Consider the following 23037-nt stretch of genomic DNA (forward strand, 5'->3'; position numbering starts at 1 on the left):
CTCTGTCCGCGACTTGGCACCCGCAGGTGCCCCTGAGGCCACCATGTCCCTCCGCCCCACTGTCCCTTGTGTTGTGCACCCAGAGCCCACTACGTCCCTCCACCCCCCAGCCCCAGTTCCCACTGTTCTCCATACACCACCAGGGCCACAGCTCACTTCCCTCACCCCTATGTACAGCTCGCTTGAGTCACCGGAGACGTCGCCACGCAGTACCCGACTACTGGACGGGACGGATGGGTCCGCCTCACACCACCTGGCGCCTCCTGGAGCCTGGGCCGACATCGCTCCCTGCTCGGACGACTCTGCAACCTGCACTACGATGATCGCGATGGCGGATCAAGCCACCAGATCGTCTGGACTTGTGATATTGTTTCCGCTTCACCCCGTGTTGTTTTTTTTAAAGGAGGGGTGAATGTGGGGGACTTCAGTTGTGCCTTTGTCCTGCCTGGACCACCGTTGTGTGTTTGTTATGCCTGGACACATCCCCTGCTGGCTTGGCTCCTCCCCTTGTCACCTAGTATAAAGGTAGCTGTTTCCTCCCCCTTGTTCAGTTCGGGTCGGTTACCTGTTGGGATGTGCTCCTGATTCTGTTATGAATAAAAGCCTACAGTTGTACTGGCACACAAGTTGTCTTTTGCCTAATTGATAGCGCATCAGTTGAGAAGGGAGCAGAGAGATTATCAATGTTAATTTGGCACATTTATACTTGACTTTGTGTAGCAGTGTTAGAGTTGTTGCTGACTCAAGGCAGTGGAATGTAAAAGCGTTTTAGCATAGCAACTCATAGAGCCATGGAATAAGGAGGCATCTGTTCTTAGCTGTGACTTGCCAAAGGGGTCAAGTATCCAATCTCTAGGGGGAACAGCCAACTAATTAGAGCCAGGTCTTCCGGGAATGGTCAGCATATCTTCAACAAGCAAAGCTTAGGGGACATTTGGAACTCTCTTCCACAAACAACAGTTGATGCTAGGTCAATTATTAATTCCCTATGTCCCTGAATTTGAGACTGATAATGAGGTATTAAGGATATGGAGCAAAGGCTGGTTTATGGAGTTAGAATCATAGAATCCCTACAGTACAAAAGGAGGCTATTTGGCCCATTGAACCTGTACTGACAACAATCCCACCCTATTCTCGTAACCACACACACTTACCCTACTAATCCCCCTGAAACTAGGGTCAATTTATCACGGCCAGTCAACCTAACCTGCACATCTTTGGACTGTGGGAGGAAACCAGAGCACCCGGAGGAAAGCCACGCAGACACAGAGAGAACGTGCGCACTCCACACAGACCCAAGCTAGGAATCGAACCCGGGTCTCTGGTGCCGTGAGGCAGCAGTGCTAACCATTGTGCCACCGCCATAGATCAGCCATAATCTCACTGAGTGGCAGGGTGGAACAGATGGTAGGAATTAAATGGGCCAGTCCTGTTCCTGTGTCAGTGCTGAGGGGTGAGCTGACAGGAGATAAATCACTTGCCCACACCTTTTCTCAAAAGACGCTTGGGATGGGAGGCCTAATATAAATCAAATAATAGGGACTGAGAAAAGAAATCATTTGGTTCTCCTGGAGGTTGTTGCTGGTGAATTAATTGCCTGCTGAGGCTGTTGGCTGATAACCTTGTGTTAATGTATTGGTTTATGCAGGTTGTCCGATAATCCCTGGCTTTAGACAGCCCACCATTAGTGGTGCAGTACAAATACTAGTACAGCAGAAAGCATGCAAAGCTGCCCAATGTCAATGAAGAGATAACACTTGTCAAAGGAAAAAAGTGCTTGGTTTTTTCTGGTGAATTTTTGTACTCATCAGTTTTCAGATGCTATGATTGAAAACACGATTCCAAGTTTTTACACTCAGCACGGAGTGGGCCCAGGTCGGGGGCGATTAGGGTCCGCAATCCAACAGGATTAGAATCTCCAGAAATCAAATATTAATCTCTAGGGCACTGCCAAGAGCAACCAGGAGGAAAGTTATTTTCATAGAATCTCTACCGTGCAGAAAGAGGCCATTCGGCCCATTGAGTCTACACCGACAATCCCACCCAGGCCCTATCCCCGTAACCCCACATATTTACCCTGCCAATCCCCTGACTCTGGGGTCAATTCAGCACGGCCAATCAACCTAACCCGCATATCGTTGGACTGTGGGAGGAAACCGGAGCACCCGGAGGAAACCCACGAAGACACGGGGAGAACGTGCAGACTCCGCACAGTGACCCAAGTCGGGAATCGAACCCGGGCCCCTGGCGCGCTGTGAGGCAGCAGTGCTAACCATTGTGCCACCATGCCACCCTATTTAATTTTATTTGAACATTTTTATCTATTAATTCTAAAACATTGGACATTGGAAGGGGTGGGAGAGAAAGAATGGTTGGTCCAACAGCCATGTACAGTCTGATCTCTACCTAATTAATGTGGGAACATAGGCCACCCTCAGGATATCAGGTGGAAGCTTTGGAGTGAGGGGGGAAGGTAGCTGGGAGGCATGAGGTCATGTGATGAAATGTCCAGGAATATGGCCAGCCAGATATATCAGGAATATCAGGAGAGGAGATGACGTGATTGTCACTGGACTATTAATCCAGAGACCCCAAAATCTGGGGACCTGGGTTCAAATCGCAGGTTGAAATTTGAATTCAATAAAAAATAAATCTGGAAATAAAATTCTAATGATGACCATGAAACCATTGTTAATTGCCATAGAAGAACCATCTGATTCACTAATGGTCTTAAGGGAAGGAAATCTGCTGTCCTAACTGGGCCTGGCCTATATGTGACTCCAGACCCACAGCAATGTGGTTGACTCTTAAAATGTCCTCTGAAACGTCCTGGCAAACACTACAAGGACAATTAGATGATAAATGCTGGTCCAGCCAGCAGCACTCACATCTCACAGAGGAATAAAAAAACTGCAGGCATCAATTTGGACTTGCGACCACCCAGTCTCGAGGTGAAGGTATCCTGCTCACCACCACCGAACCCATGATTTTGAGGCCCAAGCGTCATCAGAAAAACCTGATGGTGCAGTTTGCCAGAGTCGGTGAGGGAAACTGGACTTGAAGCTGCCTCCAGGAAGGGGGCGGCATAGTGGCACAGTGGTTAGCACTGCTGCCTCACAGCACCGGGGACCCAGGTTCAATTCCAGCCTCAGGTGATTGTCTGCGTGGAGTTTGCACGTTCTCCCTATGTCTGTGTGGGTTTCCTCCGGGTGCTCCGGTTTCCTCCCACCATTCAAAGATGTGCGGGTTAGGTGGATTGGCCATGTTAAATTGACCCGAGTGTCAGGGGGATCAGCAGAGTAAATGTGTGGGGTTATGGGAATAGGGCCTGGGTGGGATTGTGGTCGGCACAGACTTGATGGGCCAAATGGCTTCCTTCTGCACTGCAGGGATTCTATGACTCTAAGTGGTGTTTGGGGAGGAGAGGAAAGACTGGGTGGAATCGCAGAGGGTGTGTCCTGGAGCAGTAGTGACTAGGAATATTTCCGTGATCACCAGAAGAACATTCCTGCTGCTGCAGGACCCTAACATCATCCATGGAACAAGCTGCAGGTGGAGCAGACTGACTAAGGTCCTGTCATCGTATTGAAAGGAGACCATTGCCTGAATCAGATGGGCAATTTGGAAAACCAAACCTCATCCAATTTTAAAATGGGTACAGCCACATTGCAGGTGTTAATAGGATCATAAAACTACTGACACCAGATTGAAGCCATTACCAACCCATCAATGCCAGACAAAGACAACCTGATTTGAGCCCCAATTATCTTGTCAATGCACGAGTCAGGCAACGCTCTTTAGTGGCACCCACCCATCCTGTTAAAAATGAAGGCTAAATGAAGGGTGGCAAGGTGGCAGAGTGTTTAGCACTGCTGCCTCACAGCGCCAGGAACCCTGGTTCGATTCCCGGCTTGGGTCACTGTCTGTGTGGAGTTTGCACATTTTCCCCGTGTCTGCGTGGGTTTCCTCCAGGTGCTCCGGTTTCCTCCCATAGTCCAAAGATGTATGGGGTTAGGTGGATTGGGCATGATAAATTAACCCTAGTATCAGGAGCTGAGCAGGGTAAATATGTGGGGTTACAGGAATAGGGCCTGGGTGGGATTGTGGTCGGTGCAGACTCGATGGGCCAAATGGCCTCCTTCTGCACTGCAGGGATTCTATGAAAATTTTAATACATAACCTCCCCTCCTTGCTGCAGGGCTTCACTTGGCAGCTAGGGCCGTAACTTCCTTAACCCCCAGCAGAGGAGACAGGCCAGGATTCTCTTGGGCTGCTCAGCTCTGCAACAGCAATGCTCAAGATGACAATCTAAGCCCAAGTAGAAACAAAAAACATGCTCCTGTCATCAATAGAGGTCAATAAATCTCTGCTTTCTTGTAGCTCTAGAAAGTAACAGTGGGAGTTGCTGAGGAATTTTTTTGTTTTGGCATTAGCAGATCTTTCCTGTTCATAGCTACAGGTTTAGAATTCAGTCCAGTGTTCTGTGCTTTGGAATGTACAGGACTGGGAAAAACCAACCCAGTGAGGTCTATCAAACAACAAAGAACAATACAGCACAGGAACAGGCCCTTCGGCCCTCCAAGCCCGCGCCGCTCCCTGCTCCAAACTAGACCATTCTTTTGTCTCCCTCCATTCCCACTCCGTTCATGTGGCTATCTAGATAAGTCTTAAACATTCCCAGTGTGTCCGCCTCCACCACCTTGCCCGGCAGCGCATTCCAGGCCCCCACCACCCTCTGTGTAAAATATGTCCTTCTGATATCTGTGTTAAACCTCCCCCCCTTCACCTTGAACCTATGACCCCTCGTGAACGGCACCACCGACCCGGGGAAAAGCTTCCCACCGTTCACCCTATCTATGCCTTTCATAATTTTATATACCTCTATTAGGTCACCCCTCATCCTCCGTCTTTCCAGGGAGAACAACCCCAGTTTACCCAATCTCTCCTCATAACTAAGCCCTTCCATACCAGGCAACATCCTGGTAAACCTCCTCTGCACTCTCTCTAAAGCCTCCACGTCCTTCTGGTAGTGTGGTGACCAGAACTGGGCGCAGTATTCCAAATCCTTCTGATCGCCAGTCATTTTCCTTCATTCTACAATCTTCAGACTTTTAAAATCCAATTTTTGTTTCCCCTTTAACTGTTTATACCTCTGATGGGGCGGCAACAAGGTGGCACAGTGGTCAGCACTGCTGCCTCACAGTTCCAGAGACATGGGTTCGATTCCCAGCCTCGGGTCACTGTCTGTGTGGAGTTTGCACATTCTCCCCATGTCTGCGTGTGTTTCCTCCGGGTGCTCCGGTTTCCTCCCACACTCCAAAGATGTGCGGGTTAGGTTGATTGGCTATGCTGAATTGCCCCTTAGTGTCCCGGGCTGCGTAGTTAGAGGGATTGGCAGGGTAAATGTGTGGGGTTACGGGGATAGGGCCTGGGTGGGATTGTGGTCGGTGCAGACTCATTGGGCCGAATGGCCTGCTTCTGCACTGTAGGATTCTGTGTTTTCTAATGATTGCTATCCTGCATGATGGGTCTTGAACATAAGAACATAACCTAAGGACTAGGAACAGGAACAATTCAGCCCCTCACTTTGGTGATTTCCTCAATATTATAGAAACATAGAAAAACTACAGCACAAACAGGCCCTTCGGCCCACAAGTTGTGCCGAACATATCCCTACCTTCTAGACCTATCTATAACCTATTAAGCTCCATGTACTCATCTAGGAGTCTCTTAAAAGACCCTATTGAGTTCGCCTCCACCACCCCTGACGGCAGCCGATTCCACTCGCCCACCACCCTCTGTGTGAAAAACTTACCCCTAACATCTCCCCTGTACCTACCCCCCAGCACCTTAAACCTGTGTCCTCTCGTAGCAGACATTTCCACCCTGGGAAAAAGCCTCTGAGAGTCCACCCGATCTATGCCTCTCAACATCTTATACACCTCTATTAGGTCTCCTCTCATCCTTCATCTCTCCAAGGAGAAAAGACCGAGCTCCCTCAGCCTATCCTCATAAGGCATGCCACTCAATCCAGGCAACAACCTTGTAAATCTCCTCTGCACCCTTTCAATTTTTTCCACATCCTTCCTATAGTGAGGCGACCAGAACTGAGCACAGTACTCCAAGTGGGGTCTGACGAGGGTCTTATATAGCTATTATCTTTATCTTTACAATCATGTGCATAGAGTACCTTTATGGCGAGTAACAGAAAAAATGATGTATCTCAGGTTTTGACACATAGAATCACAGAATTCCTACAGTGCTGACGGCCCATCAAGCCTGCACTGACAACAATCCCTCCCAGGCCCTATTGCCTTAACCCCACATATTTATCCCTTTGTTACTAAGGGGCAATTTAGCATGGCCAATCCACCTAACCTGCACATCTTTGGATTGTGGAAGGCGATAGTCCAGTGGTATTATCGCTAGACTATTAAGCCAGAAACTCAGCGAAGGTTCTGGGGATCTGGGTTCAAATCCCGCCACGGCAGATGATGGAATATGAATTCAATGTCTGGAATTAAGAATCTACTGATGACCACGGAAACCATTGTCGATTGTTGGAAAAAACCACCTGGTTCACTAATGTCCTTTAGGGAAGGAAATCTGCTGTCCTTACCTGGTCTGGCCAAGGTGTGACTCCAGAGCCACAGCAATGTGGTTGACTCTCAATTGCCCTCAGGCAAGTCGGGATGGGCAATAAATGCTGGCCAGCCAGCAACGCCCATGTCCCATGAATTAATTAAGTTAAATTAAAAACTGGAGCACTCAGAGGAAACCCACACAGACAGGGTGAGAATGTGCAAACTCCACACAGACAGTCATCCAAGGCTGGAATTGAACCCAGGTCCATGACACTGTGAGACAGCAGTGCTAACCACTGTGCCACCGGGACACAGTGAGGATTCAACTAGGAGGCAGCCTGTGTAGGACGGTGCATTAACATCATAACTGTGAGCAGTTTTGGGCCTCATATCTAATCCTGGAACACCCCTGGAACACCTAGATAACAAGGACACCTATGTCAGATTCCTATTTATTGACTACAGCTCAGCTTTCAACACTATTATTCCCACAAAATTCATCTCCAAACTCCGTGGCCTGGGCCTTGGCTCCTCCCTCTGAGACTAGATCCTGAACTTCCTAACTCACAGACCACAATCAGTAAGGAAAGGAAACAACACCTCCTCCGTGATCATCCTCAACACCCGGTGCCCCACAAGGCTGTGTCCTCAGCCCCCTACTATGCTCCTTATACACCTATGACTGCAGCCAAATTCCCCTCCAATTCGATTTTCAAGTTTGCTGACGACACCACAGTGGTGGGTTGGATCTCAAACAATGATGAGACAGAGTACAGGAATGAGATAGAGAATCTGGTGAACTGGTGCAGCAACAATAATCTCTCCCTCAATGTCAACAAAACGAAGGAGATAGTCATCGACTTCAGGAAGCGTAAAGGAGAACATACCCCTGTCTACATCAATGGGGACGAAGTAGAAAGGGTCGAGACCTTCAAGTTTTTAGGTGTCCAGATTACCAACAACCTGTCCTGGTCCCCCCATGCCGACACTATAGTTAAGAAAGCCCACCAACACCTCTACCTTCTCAGAAGACTAAGGAAATTTGGCATGTCAGCTATGACTCTCACCAACTTTTACAGATGCACCATAGAAAGCATTCTTTCTGGTTGTATCACAGCTTGGTATGGCTCCTGCTCTGCCCAAGACCGCAAGGAACTACAAAAGGTCGTGAATGTAGCCCAATCCATTATGCAAACCAGCCTCCCATCCATTAACTCTGTCTACACTTCCCGCTGCCTCGGCAAAACAACCAGCATAATTAAGGACCCCACACATCCCAGACATTCTCTCTTCCACTTTCTTCCTTCAGGAAAAAGGTACAAAAGTCTGAGGTCACATACCAACCAACTCAAGAACAGCTTCTTCCCTGCTACTATCAGGCTTTTGAATGGACTTACCTTGCATTAAGTTGATCTTTCTCTACACCCTAGTTATAACTGTAACACTACATTCTGCAGTATAAAAAGGAATAGAGTGGCAAGAGTGAATGTTGGACCCTTGGAGGATGAGAGGGGGGATTTAATAGTGGGAAATGAGGAAATGGCTGAAACTTTAAATAAGTTTTTTGTGTCGGTCTTCACGGTGGAAGACACAAATAGTTTACCGAATATTAACGATAGAGGGTTGGTAGGAGGAGAGGTACTCAATACAATTAATGTTACCAGGGAGGCAGTGCTTGGTAGACTAATGGGACTGAAGGTGGACAAGTCCCCGAGATGGATGGAATGCATCCCAGGGTACTGAAAGAAATGTCAGAGGTAATGGTGGATGCGTTAGTGGTTATTTATCAAAATTCGTTGGATTCTGGGGTAGTGCCGGCGGATTGGAAAACGGCTAATGTTACGCCGCTGTTTAAAAAAGGAAATAGACAAAAGGTGGGCAACTACAGGCCGGTTAGCTTAACGTCTGTAGTTGGGAAAATGCTGGAATCCATCATTAAAGAAGAAACAGCAGGCCATCTGGATAAGAATGGTTCGATTAAGCAGACGCAGCATGGATTCATGAAGGGAAAGTCGTGCTTGACGAACTTGTTGGATTTTTATGAAGATGTGACTAGTGCGGTTGATGGAGGGGAACCGGTGGATGCGGTGTTTTTGGATTTCCAAAAGGCGTTTGATAAGGTGCCTCACAAAAGGTTGCTTAAGAAGATTGGGTCACACGGAGTTGGGGGTAGGGTGTTAGCGTGGATTGGGGATTGGCTATCCGACAGGAAGCAGAGAGTCAGAATAAATGGGTGCTTTTCTGGTTGGCAGATGGTAACTAGTGGCATGCCGCAGGGATCGGTACTGGGGCCTCAACTATTTACCATTTATATAGACGATCTGGAGGAGGGGACTGAGTGTAGGGTAACAAAGTTTGCAGACGACACAAAGATAAGTGGAAAAGTGAATCGTGTGGAGGGCGTAGAAGGTCTGCAGAGAGACTTGGACAGGCTGAGTGAGTGGGCGAGGATCTGGCAGATGGAGTATAATGTTAACAAATGCGAGGTTATTCACTTTGGAAGAAATAATAGCAAATTGGATTATTATCTAAATGGAAAGAAATTACAGCATGCTGCTGTGCAGAGGGACCTGGGGGTCCTTGTGCATGAGACGCAAAAACCCAGTCTGCAGGTGCAACAGGTGATCAAGAAGGCAAATGGGATGTTGGCCTATATCGCAAGGGGGATAGAATATAAAAGCAGAGATGTCTTGCTGCATCTGTACAGGGCATTGGTGAGGCCGCAGCTGGGATACTGTGTGCAGTATTGGTCCCCTTATTTGCAGAAGGATATATTGGCTTTGGAGGGAGTGCAGAGAAGGTTCACCAGGTTGATACAGAGATGAGGGGTGTTGATTATGAGGAGAGACTGAGCAGATTGGGTTTGTATTCGTTGGAATTTAGAAGGCTGAGGGGGGATCTTATAGAGACCTATAAGATAATGAAGGGGCTGGATAGGGTAGAGATGGAGAGATTCTTTCCACTTAGAAAGGAAACTAGAACTAGAGGGCACAGCCTCAAAATAAAGGGGGGTTGAGGAGGAACTTCTTCTCTCAGAGGGTGGTGAATCTCTGGAATTCTCTGCCCACTGAAGTGGTGGAGGCTACCTCGTTGAATATGTTTAAATCACGGATAGATGGATTCCTGATCGGTAAGGGAATTAGGGGTTATAGGGATCAGGCGGGTAAGTGGAACTGATCCACTTCAGATCAGCCATGATCTTATTGAATGGCAGGGCGGGCTCGAGGGGCTAGATGGCCTACTCCTGCTCCTATTTCTTATGTTCTTATGCACACTCTTGTTCCCTTCCCTATGAACGGTATAGCGCGCAAGAAACAATACTTTTCACTGTATGTTAATACATGTGACAATAATAAATCAAATCAAATTAGGAAAGATGTGCTGGCCTTGGAAAGAGTCCAGAGGAGGTTCACAAGAATGATCCCTGGAATGAAGAGCTTGTCGTATGAGGAATGGTTGAGGACTCTGGGTCTGTACTCGTTGGAATTTAGAAGGACGAGGGGGGATCTTATTGAAACTTACAGGATACTGCGAGGCCTGGATAGAGTGGACATGGAGAGGATGTTTCCTCCAGTAGGAAAAACTAGAACCAGAGGGCACAGCCTCAGGCTAAAGCGATGATCCTTTAAAACAGAGATGAGGAGGAATTTCTTTAGCCAGAGAGTGGTGAATCTGTGGAACTCTTTGCTGCAGAAGGCTGTGGAGGCCAGGTCATTGAGTGTCTTTAAGACAGAGATAGATAGGTTCTTGATTAATAAGGGGGTCGGGGTTATGGGGAAAAGACAGGAGAATGGGGCTGAGAAAAATATCAGCCATGATTGAATGGCGGAGCAGACTCGATGGGCCGAGTGGCCTAATTCTGCTCCTATGTCTTAGTCTTATCAGAGGAACAACAGGGGAAAGTCCCTCGGTGTACCGTGCATAGCAGTAAAAGGAAAAAAACTTGCATTTCTGGGACACTTTCCACAATCTCAGGATGTCCCAAAGTGCTTTCCCATCAATTAGGTAGTTTTGCTGGAGGCAACATGGGAGTCAATTTGCACACAACAAACAGCAATGTGTCAGTAATTTGATTATCTGCCTTTAGTGACTAAATGTTGTCCTGGACACTGGGGATACCTCGCCAGTCTTTTTTCAAATTGGCGTTTTTTCATCCAACTGAGAGGGTAGTTGGTGTCGTGGTTGAATGCTAAAACTAAAGAGACAGGACCTCTGACAGTGCAGCACTCAGTACACTGCCGCAGGGTGTCAGATTAGACTTTGTGATCGGATCCATGCAGTGGAAGATAATAGAGGGAAAAAAGGGTCAATTCCATGATTTCCCACTTCCAGCACGGAATTCACTTTTGAAGGGAGTACAAATCAGAGGTGGAGCAGCAATATTGTGTGGCTCTCTTTATAGGAGCATTGGTTACAAAATCAGATTTTATGACTTCCAATGGTCAAATGAATCTTGTGAATTGACACTTCTGTTGCAAAGTTTAATGGATGGAAAGTCTATACAAATCCTCTGTCTGAGTTCCCAATATGTGATCCCAGTGAATAAGTTCCAGATCATATTGTAGCTGCCTTAAACTACCTCTCAAAAGTAAACAAATGAAATGTAATAAGTTGATTTGTGTACTAAATGTTCTTTTAGTTTTGCCTATCACAACGGCTGGAGAATTCCTTGGAGCTGCTCCACCAAAAGTGCAGTGGAAACCTAACAAAGTCAAGGCAGATGAAGATCTGAAGAATTTCTGAGCCAACTACCACAAATTGGAGCGGCACGGTGGCACAGGGGTTAGCACTGCTGCCTCCCAGTGCCAGGGACCCGGGTTCGATTCCCAGCTTGGGTCACTGTTTGTGTAGAGTTTGCACATTCTCCCCGTGTCTGCATGGGTTTCCTCCGGATGCTCCAGTTTCCTCCCACAGTTCAAAGATGTGCATGTTAGGTGGTTTGGCTATGCTAAATTCTCCCGCAGCGTACCCGAACAGGTGCCGGAGTGTGGGGTTTAGCGGATTTTCACAGTAACTTCGTTGCAGTGTTAATGTAAGTCGACTTGTGACTAATAAATAAACTTTTTTTAAAAATTGGAGTCTAATCAGGCTTAGAGGGTAAGTGATAAGGAGGGGGTTACATCAGCTTGTCTTCATAGGATCCCTACAGTGCAGAAGGAGGCCATTTGGCCCATCGAGTCTGCACCAACCACAATCCCACCCAGGTTCTATTCCTGTAACCCCAAATATTCACCCTGCCAATCCCCCTGATGCTAGGGTCAATTTAGCATGGCCAATCAACCTAACCTGCACATCTTTGGAGTGTGGGAGGAAACCGGAGCACCCGGAGGAAACCCACAAAGACACGGGGAGACTGTGGAAACTTCACACAGACAGTCAATCAAGGTCAGAATTGAACCCGGGTCCCTGGCGCTGTGAGACAGCAGTGCTAACCACTGTGCCACCGTGCCATTGTACTTACACATTTAGGAGGTGATCTGATTGAGGTGTCCACACCTTTAAATCGATCCATTAAAGTTTATTTATCAGTCACAAGTAAGGCTTACATTAATACTGCAATGAAGTTACTGTGAAATTCCCAAGTCGCCACAGCGCAGCGCCTGTTTGGGTCAATGCACCCTAACCAGCACGTCTTTCAGAACGTGGGAGGAAACCGGAGCACCCGGAGGAAACCCACGCAGACACGGGGAGAACGTGTAAACTCCACACAGACAGCGACCCAAGCCGGGAATCGAACCCGGGTCCCTGGTGCTGTGAAGCAGCAGTGCTAACCACTGTGCTATCGTGCCACCCACATTAGAGGTGATACAGAGAAACTGTTTCCTCTAGTGGGGCAATTAAGAATGAGGGGACTTTGTTTTAACATTACAGCCAGTTGTTCAGCAGTATAATCACACAGAGGGTAACGAGAAATGTGTGATTCGCTGCCCACACGAAACTGTGGATACTGGGGCATTGGAGCTTGCAAGTTTGAAACTGATAGATTTTTGTATGGTTGACGGTGTTCAGGGATGTGAAGTTAAGGCAGGTCAGTGGAGTTAAGGGTCAGATCCACCTTGATCTAATAGAATGGCAGAAGGGGCTCAGAAGATTGAATGTTGTTCCTATCCCTGTGAGCGCATGGTCCAGCTAAGGTTATCACTTACACTTTCCACTTGTGTTGTACCTACTTCCGAGCTCCTTTTTCAAGGGCTTTTCAAGCACGTCATTGAAAACATCGTCGACTTTGAAGAGCTCAGCTTCAGCCTTCGTCCCATTCTCAGTGAACGTCCGGTTGGACTGCGGAAGTTCTGTCAAGTTTTGTTTCCATCCTTGGGTTGATTGTGTTTGCTCAGGTCCCTCGGTCGGTGCCTGATAGGGCGAGACGGCGGAGAGCAGAGTGAACTCTGAGCGGCCCATTCTGGGCAAGGTTTCCAGACGTGGGTAGTAGAAGGAATTAGCTGGATGGGACGGGTGCTTGGCAGTTATTTGGAATATTGTCTCCTGAGGGGTGGTGGCAAAGTTTGGAGATGAAAATGTAAATCCACTGTCTGTCCCAGCGTCCCAAGGGAATAGATCCAAGGTGTAGGATTCTTTCCAGCTATTATCCTCACACAGGTTGATATTGTCAGCGCCAAGAAACCAATCGGGACTGGGAATTATACGCACCAAAAATGACACCTGAACAGCAAAGTGAAAAGCCCAGTTAGTTCCTCAATCTTTGTGTAAACTCAAAACTACAAAGAAATAAAGTCTGGATAAAAGCAAATTACTGTGGAAGCTGGAATCTGAAACCAAAAGAGAAAATGCTGGAAAATCTCAGCAGGTCTGGCAGCATCTGTGGAGAGAGAAAAGAGCTGAGGTTTCGAGTCCAGATGACCCTTTGTCAAAGCTTAAAAGGCATAGAAAGTGGGAGATATTTATACTGCAGGGCGAGGGAATGGAAGATGAGTCATAGCCACAGAAACCAGCGGAAACCAGCTAATAGCTGTCCACAGAGAGAATAAAGGGTGAGACTGGCCAAACGGCAGAGAAGCTAAAATGAAGGTGTTGGGGGAGGCGGGGGGGAGGGGGGGGAGCGGAGGACGGGGTGGGGTGGGGAGGAAAATGGATGGGACAGAGGTAAGATTTAGAAAAGGAGAAGCAAAAGGGGAGAAAAGGGAAGGAAAGGGGTGTAAAGTGGGGGGGAGGAGGGGGGGAGGAAGAAAATTGAAGAAAGACAATAAAGACATAAAAGGTGGAGAACATTAAAAAATTAAATAAAATAGAATGAAAACAAAGGGGTGGAGGTGGGGTAGAGCAAATCATCTGAAGTTGTTGAATTCGATGCTGAGGCCGGAAGGCTGTAAAGTGCCCAGCCGGAAGATGAGATGCTGTTCCTCCAGTTTGCGTTGAGCTTCACTGGAACGTTTCAGCAAGCCTTAGCTAGACCATGTGCTCATAGGGATAGGAACAACGTTTCTCTCCTTACAGATGCTGCCAGACCTGATAAGAAATAAAGTCTGACTCACAAGAGGAAAGAATTAAAGAATCCCAACTTTTAAAAAAAAATTCATTTGCCCAACCCTGTTTGCCTGAGGGCAATTAAGAGCCAACCACATTTCTTTGAATCTGGAGTCACACGTAGGCCAGACCACATAAGGACGGCAGATTTCCTTCCTAAAGGGCCGTAGTGAACCAGATGGGTTTTTCACAATAATCAACAATGGTTTCATGGTCATCAGTAGATTCTTAATTCCAAATTTTTATTGAATTCAATTTTCACCATCTGCCATGGTGGGATTCGAACTAGGCCCCCAGAGCATTACTCTGGATCTCTGGATTGTTAGTCTAGTGATAAAACCACGACACCACTGCCTCCCCTGTCCCCTACCATCCCCGTTCCTAAGGGATGAAATTCACCCTGGGGGCAGTGCAAAGCAGGTGGTGGCGAATTGGCAATGAGGAAATTGGTGCAATCTAAAAGAGGTTGCTGAGTTACTACCACCTTACAAAGCAGATCCTTTACCCCTCCACAACCTCATTATCTACCCTCCTTCCCTCAAGGCACTGACCCATCAGAGGCCATTTTAACCTAACATGCCTGCCAGGATTACTCTGCGTTGTCCACCTGTTTTACTCCCGGATTGGGTTTACCATTGGATTTAGTGGTAAGTAAGATCGGGCGAGGTTGTAAAACTGCCTTGAATCTTCAAGTTTCCTCATGAAATTTCCCTGCCCTTTCCTTGTAATCTCCTCTCCCTTTGCAAATACTTCTTCAATTCATTTAAAATGTTGCGGTCGGAATACATTTACTGAGTCCTCAACTGCTATTTCAGAAGGTGGGCTGTCTGCGCATAGATGGTGATGCAGTAGCAACCCACCCATTCCTGATATTCATGGAATCATAACCCCACATATTTAGCCGCTAATCCTCCTTGGGACACTAAGAGGCAATTCAACATGGCCAATCCACCTAACCCGCACATCTTTGGACTGTGGGAGGAAACTGGAGCACCCGGAGGAAACCCACGCAGGCACGGGGAGAACGTGCAAACTCCACACAGACAGGCTGGAATTGAACCCAGGTCCCTGGCGCTGAGAAGCAGCAGTGCAAACCATTGTGCCACTATGCCATCCTAGTCTAGCAAACCTTCCCTGAACTGCTTCTAACGCATTTACATTTTTCCTTAAGTAAGGAGACCAATACTGTGCACCGACTTGATTATGTTCGCTGTCACTATCCTCATAACAATGCACAATATATCCAAGTTTCATGTCATCTTTAAATTTTGCAATTGTTTTCTGTACCCCCAAGTCTATGTTATTAATATACAGCAAGAAAAGCTTTGATGCTGTAACCAACCCCTGTGAAAGTCTACTTTATAAGCTTCTTCCAGACCAAGAAACAACCATTCACCTCTACTCTCACTCAGCCAATTTTCTATCCATGCGACCATGGTCCCTTTTATTCCGTGGGTTCCAACATTGCCGACAAGCCTATCATGTGGCACATCATCACATGTCTTTTGAATGTCCAAGTACATGACATCAACAAGATTGACCTCACCAACCCCTGTACGGCCTCATAAATGTTGGGGCAGTATGGTGACACAGTGGTTAGCACTGCTGCCTCACATCACCAGGGCATTGGGTTCAATTCCTGGCTTGGGTCACTGCTGTATGGAGTTTGCACATTCTCCCCGTGTCTGCGTGGGTTTCCTCCGGGGGCTTCGGTTTCCTCCCGCGGTCCGAAAGACATGCTGATAAGGTGCATTGGCCGTGCTAAATTCTCCCTCAGTGTACCAGAACAGGCGCCGGAATGTGGCGACTAGGGGATTTTCACAATAACTTCATTGCAGTGTTAATGTAAGCCTATGTGTGACACCAATAAATAAACTTAAAACACGTCAGATAAACATGATTTGCCTTTAATAAATCTTTGCTGCATTTCCTTAATTGATTCACACTTGGCCAAATCACTGTTTAATGTGTCCCTGATTATCTTTTCTAAAAGTTTTCTTATCACTGAGGTTAAACTGACAAGCTTGTGGTTGCTGGGTTGTCCTTACACCTTTGTTTTTGAATAAGGGTGCAATATTTTTGGATTCTGAGTCATTGGAATGATAGGGTGCATAATAGATACTTTTACACTCACTCTGATAGCGGAAATTAACAAGTGTTGACGGGTCAACCCTGTTCTGCCTGACACCCACGCACTCACACTTTCCAGTAGAATTGTACAATGATTAGAAATGGCAGTCCTGGGTAATGTTGTTTCCCAGAAACCCAATCGTAACAAAATAAGTAGCCTGGCAATGATGAACCCAATCTTGGCTGAGATCATCTGAAAGATGGCAACCTTGGCAGTGCACCCAAGCAACAGGCAATCAGCATTTGAAAGTCTGGGCGGGCACCTTATGTGTCCATTTGTCTGTCTAAATCAACCACCAGTCAAGTCAGGGCTTTGGATGGGCACCAACACTCTTGCCTAAAACAGGTGAGAGACCATTTTGATGTACACATTAAGGTTTAACACCTGTGCTAAGACCCTGACTGCGATTTTCGAGGGGAAATGGGTGAAGCACAAATAGCCCATGCCAGTCTAATTTCTCCAGGTAATAAGAGTCCTGCTCAGCAATCTTAAACTGATTGTTAGATGCCTCTCTCTCAAAAGGTGGGATCTGGGGGTGGCGGGGGGGGAGCGGGGGGGCGTGGCATTTCGATTTTAAAAATGTTGTGGGATCTCAAAGTGCAAGAACTCGCCATCAAAACCTTCTGGCCTGCCACCAACCTGTACTTGCCCACCACTGGCAGCTCACCAAGAAAGTAATGAAGAGATTGGAACCTAAAAGTGGTTCAAAGCTCCCAACTGCTGTGTTGGGTGGGCACCATAAGAACATTGCCATTATTGTGCCCACTTGGTGGCCAAGCCAAAAATCTCACCCTATGTGTTATTTACCCACAGAGTATCTGAGGAAGGATGTCCTTGCTATAGAGGGAATACAGCAAAGGCTTACCAGGATGGTTCCTGGGATGGCAGGTCTGTCATATGAGGGGAGACTAAGTCAGTTAGGATTACATTCCCTGGAGTTTAGAAGAGTGAGAGGGGACCTCATAGAAACTTGTAAAATTCTAACAGGGTTTTAGACAGGGCAGATTCAGAAAGAATGTTCCCAATGGTGGGGGAGTCCAGAACTAGAGGTCATAGTTTGAGGATAAGGGGTAAACCTTTTAAAACTGAGATCAGGAGAAATTTCTTCACCCAGAGGGTGGTGAATGTGTGGAATTCACTACCACAGAAAATAGGTGAGGCCAAAATGTTGTCTGATTTCAAGAAGAAATTAGATATAGCTCTTGGGGCTAAAGGGATCGAGGGATATGGGAGGAAGGGGGATCAGGATATTGAACTCGATGATCAGCCATGATCATAATGAATGGCGGAGCAGGCTCGAAAGGCCAAGTGGCCTACTCCTGCTTCTAGTTTCTATGTTTCTATGAGTCTTTGAGGAACTTCAAGTAAACTATACCCTGGAACACAAGCAACAGGAGCAGGAGTAGAGCATATGATCCATCAAACCTGCTCCACCATTCAGTATCATCATGTCTGAACTTGGGCCTCAACTCCACTTTCCGTCCCCTCCCCATATCCCTTGATTCTCTGAGAGACTAAAAATCTGTCCATCCCGAGCCTTAAATGTCTTCAACAATGGAGCATCCGCATCCGGGGAGAGAATTCCAAAGATTCCCAGTACATTCACCAGGTGTAATTATTGATGGATATCTTTGTGACTGGAAGGCAGTTTCCAGTGGGGTTCTGCAGAGCTCAGTATTAGGTCCCCTGCTTTTTGAGGTATGTATGAGTGACTTGGATGTAAATGTAGGGATGTAAATGTAGATCGAGAAGTTTGCAGGTGACACAAAAATTAGCCATGCAATTGCTCGTGAGGAGGATAACTGTAGACTGCAGAAAGATATCAATAGACTGGTCAGGTGGGCAGAAAAATGGCAAATGGAATTCATCCCAGAGAAGTTTGAGATGATGTATCTGGGGAGGTCAAACAAGGCAAAGGAATACACAATAAATGGATGGATACTGAACGGTGTAGAGGAAGTGAAGGACCTTGGAGTGAATGTCCACAGATCCCTGAAGGTAGCAGGATAATTTGATAAGATAGTTAACAAGGCATATGAAATCATTCTAGTTATTAGCCAAGGTATCAAATGTGAGGATGGGGAGGTTATGCTGGAACTATGATAAGCATTGCTTAGGCCACAGCTTGAATACTGTCTGCAATTCTCGTCACCTCATTACAGAAAGGATGTAATTGCATTCGAGACGGTGCCGGGAGATTTATGAGGATGTGGTTAGCACTGCTGCCTCACAGTGACCCGGGTTCAATTCCAGCCCTGGGTGACTGTCTGTGTGGAGTTTGCATATTCTCCTTGTGTCTGCATGGGTTTCCCCCTGGTGCTCCAGTTTCCTCCCACACTCCAAAGATGTGCGGGTTAAGTTAATTGGCTATGCTAAATTGTCCCAAGCTGTGTAGGTTAGGGGAGATTAGTGGGTAAATACGGGGATAGGGCCTGGATGGGATGCTCTGTCGGAGAGTCAGTGCAGGCTCGATGGGCCAAATGACTTCCTTCTGCACTGTAGGGATTCTATGACGTCAGGACTGGAAAATTGCAGCTACGAGTAAAGATTGGATAGCCTGGGATTGTTCTCCGTGGAATAGAGGAGGCTAAGGGGAGATTTGATTGAGATGGGTGAAATTGTGGGGGGCCAGGACAGAGTGGATGGGAAAGGCCTATTTATCATAACAGAGTGATCAGTGAGTAGGGGACATGGATTTAAAATGATTGGTAAAAAGATTAGAAGGGAGATGAAGCAAAGGTTTTTCACCCAGAGGATTGTAAGGGTCTGGAACTCACTGCCTGGAAGAGTAGCAGAGACAGGAACCCTCAACTCATTTAAAAGGTGCCTGGATTTATACCTCAAGTGCCGTAATCTACAAGGCTACGGACCAAATACTGGAAAGTGGGATTAGGCTGGGTGGCTCATGTTTCGGCTAGCACAGACATGATGGGCCAAGTGGCCTCTTTCTGTGCCGTTGGCTTTCTATGATTCCATATTAAGAATAATTATTTTTAAAATCGGACTTTACAATTAAAATTTCTAAAGATATAATTTACTAATAAAATTCATAAAATAATTGCAAATGTTTCTTGGCCAAGTTGATAGCTTTCTAACTTGCCATGTCAGCTTTTGACTGTAGGATCTAAATTGGCATTCCAGTGTGATATTGAAGGACTGCTGCAAAGTCTGAGGTGCCAATCATCAGCAGAGACATTGAGACAAGGTTCCTGTCTGATTATTGAGGTGACGTGGGTGACATTAAGGATTCCACAGCAGTTACGAACAGAAAGGAGTTCTCCTGGTGTCTTTGCCAACATTTCCTAGCCAATCAACGCCACTGAAACAGCTTCATTGGCCATTAGTGTTGTTTATGGGGTGGTGCTGCTATTGGTGACTGCCATGTTCGCAGTCCATGCACAAATCAATTTGTGACATCATAGAATCATAGAATTCATACGGTGCAAGAAGAAGAAAGCCATTCGGCCCATCGGGCCTGCACCAATAATCCCACCTACGCCCTATCCCCGTAACCCCACGTATTTACCCAGCTAATCTCCCTGACACTAAGGGGTAATTTAGCATGGCCAATCAGCCTAACCCACACATCTTTGGACTGTGGGAGGAAACCAAAATGTTCGGAGGAAATATTGAATGTTTGATTTGATTTGAGTTTGATTTATTATTGTCACATGTATTAGTATAGAGTGAAAAGTATTGTTTCTTGCGCACTCTGCAGACAAAGCATACCGTTCATAGAGAAGGAAAGGGGAGAGTCCAGAATGTAGTGTTACAGTCGTAGCTAGGGTGTAGAGAAAGATCAACTTAATGCAAGGTAAGTCCATTCAAAAGTCTGATGGCAGCAGGGGAAGAAGCTGTTCTTGAGTCGTTTGGTACGTGACCTCAGACTTTTGTATCTTTTTCCCGACGGAAGAAGGTTGGAAGCATCATGTAATTTTAAGGTAGCATATTTTCTTTTGCTCTTGACAACCACGATGTCAGTAGAGGTTCCATCATGCCTTTATCCTCGTAATGGAATGTCACAGTTGGGCATGCATGACTACTGTCAAAATATGTAATCTTAAAGTAAAAATAAGATTCATGCCTGATACTCGGAATGCATGGTTCTGATTGACTGGGCTTGACAGCAGTATTTATGTCTGAATTTCAAAAGGAGATGGGGAGATTAATCGGCAAACTATCCTTTTTTCATTAAAATAAAACACATTTCAAGAAACTTCTCGACAAGTGAGAAGAGTAAATAACAAAACCTGGACTGGATCACAGTGTAAGACGGAGCTCGAAAAGGACTGGCTAAGGCCTTGCCGGGCTTTGATCATTCTGATCCTTTACATCCTGATATCTGATTGATGTTGAAGATTTTCAATTAGTAGAAATGTTACATTTCTGTACATATCGAGGCCCCTAAGGCTTGATAAACAAAAAGAATATCATGCAAACTTTACAGCATTTCCAACACCATAACAGCAACTACACTTCAAAAGTACATGGTTGTAAGCTGCTTTTGGATGCCCCGAGGCTGTGAAAGGTATTCTATAAAAGCTGCTTCTTTCTTTTTAATTCCATCACTGCGTTTTAAACAAAAACCTTACGCAGCTCAGTGAGTAATACTCTCACCTCTGAATCAGAAGTCGTGGGTTCATTCTCACTCTGAAGACGTGAGCACGGGATCCAGCTCCTGTGCTGAGGGAGTGCTGCAATGTCTGAGGTGACATCTTTTGGATGAGAAGTTAAACCAAGGCCCGCCCTCCAACCTCGATGTCAAAGACCCCAAGGCACTATTTCAAAAGACAGCAGGGTGGCCCTCATGTTCTGTGCAACATTCTCAGCTTGGGTCACTGTCTGTGTGGAGTTTGCACATTCTCCCCGTGTCTGCGTTTCCTCCCACAGTCCAAAGATGTGTCGGTGAGGTGGATTGGCCATGCTAAATTGCTCCTTAGTGTCAGGGGGAATTCATGGGGCTATGGGGATAGGGCCTGGGTGGGATTGTGGTCGGTGCAGACTCGATGTGCCAAATGGCCTCCTTATGCACTGTAGGGATTCTATAACATTTATCCCTCAAATAACATGACTATAAAACAAATTTCGGGTGGTAATTGCAGAGCATAGGGGCTGGACACCATGTCCTACGCTCTGCAATTGCCACCCTAGACCTCTTCACCTCTGCCATCCTTTCTCCTTTAAGATGCCCCTTAAAACTACCACTTTGACACCTAATGCCTCCTTATGTGGCTCCTGTGTAGTACCTGAGGCACTTTAGTACATTAAAATATAAACCAACATCCTGGGGGTTACTATCGACCAGTATCTGAACTGGACTTTGACATATAAATACTGTGGCTACAAGAGCAGGTCACTGACTGGGAATTCTGCAGAGTAACTCACTTCCTGACTTTTCAATCCTTGGCCACCATCTAAAAGGCACAAATCAGGAATGTGGTGGACTGTTCTACACTTGCCTGGCTGTAGGACAAAGCAGCCCTGCTTGGTTGTCACCCCTTCCGCAAACATTCACTCCCTCCACAACTGTCAAACAGTGGCAGTTGTGTCTACTACCTACAAGATGCACTGCAAGAACTCACCAAGGCTCCTTAGCAGCACCTTCCAAACCCACAACTGCTACCACCTAGAATGACAATGGCAGCAGACACATCACCACCTGCAAGTTCCCCTCCAAGCTACACACCATCCTGACTTCAAAACTTATCATTATTCCTTCACTGTCGCAGGGCCAGTGTCCTGGAATTCCCTCCCTAACAGCACTGTGGCTGTACCTACATCACATGGACCACAGTGGTTCAAGAAGGCAGCTCACCACCACCTTCTCAAGGGCTATTAGGGATGGGTAATAAATGCTGACCTAGCCAGCGATGCCCACATCCCGTGATGAATGATGTTGTTGAGGTTGGTCTGATCACATTTCAGTTGTGTCAGCCTACTGAAACTCCCCAACGTCTCCACTTACTGACTATTCACCATCTGAAAGGCTAATGAAGTCTTGGGAAACTTCAGTCGGCCAATGTGTTTAATATGGGACTATATTCATTGGAATTCAGAAGAATGAAGGGAGGTCTTATAGAACCATATAAGATTATGAAAAGAATAGATAAGATAGAAGCAGGGAGGTTGTTTCCACTGGCAGGTGAAACTAGAACTAGGGGGCATGGCCTCAAAATAAGGGGCAGCAGATTTAGGACTGAGTTGAGGCAGAACTTCTTCACACAAAGAGTTGTGAATCTGTGGAATTCCCTGCCCAGTGAAGCAGTTGACGCTACCTCACTGAATGTTTTTAAGGCAAGGATAGATAAAAGTTTTGAACAGTAAAGGAATTAAGGGTTATGGTGAGCGGGCGGGTAAGTGGAGCTCAGTCCACAAAAAGATCAGCCATGATCTTATTGAATGGCGGCGCAAGCTCGAGGGATCAGATGGCCTACTCCTGCTCTTAGTTCTTATGTTCTTATGCTCTTAACATGGGATCAGTCACACAATATCTTCGTGTTTATATTCTAAAATAAGATGTTAATTTGGTGTTGAAAAAAAAATTTTCAAATGGCTTATAAAAAGTAAGCCAGTAAACACTGAACTGTGCAAAATAACAATGCATTTTATTCAGTTTGGGTGCCTATACTGATGAGAAATGTTTTGCCCAATTTGCCTGATATGGCTGTCTATCTGTCATAACTGAGAGCGGTGACAGTGGCAGGGAACTGTTTTGGGTTTCTTGTGTTTTCTTTTTGTCTACAGGCTGTAATTTTGACTACTAAGAAATCTGGAATGAAAAGTTAACAAGTAAGTTCTGCAAAGCCAGGAATTGGGCCTTATACACTTCCAACAACTCTT

The 23037-nt window shown here is 46.4% G+C and overlaps 1 protein-coding gene across 1 annotated transcript in view; it reads right to left on the bottom strand.

Moving 5' to 3' along the window:
• LOC144500870 (spondin-2-like) overlaps nt 1-23037 on the bottom strand; it is a 41869-nt gene that overhangs the window by 9312 nt on the left and 9520 nt on the right. The window contains exon 3 of the mRNA XM_078224344.1: nt 12731-13244. Coding sequence (XP_078080470.1) covers nt 12731-13244 — 514 coding nt within the window. The remainder of the gene's footprint in view (nt 1-12730; nt 13245-23037) is intronic.

The sequence above is a fragment of the Mustelus asterias genome, chromosome 11, assembly GCF_964213995.1.
Source record: "Mustelus asterias chromosome 11, sMusAst1.hap1.1, whole genome shotgun sequence".
Classification (NCBI taxonomy): domain Eukaryota; kingdom Metazoa; phylum Chordata; class Chondrichthyes; order Carcharhiniformes; family Triakidae; genus Mustelus; species Mustelus asterias.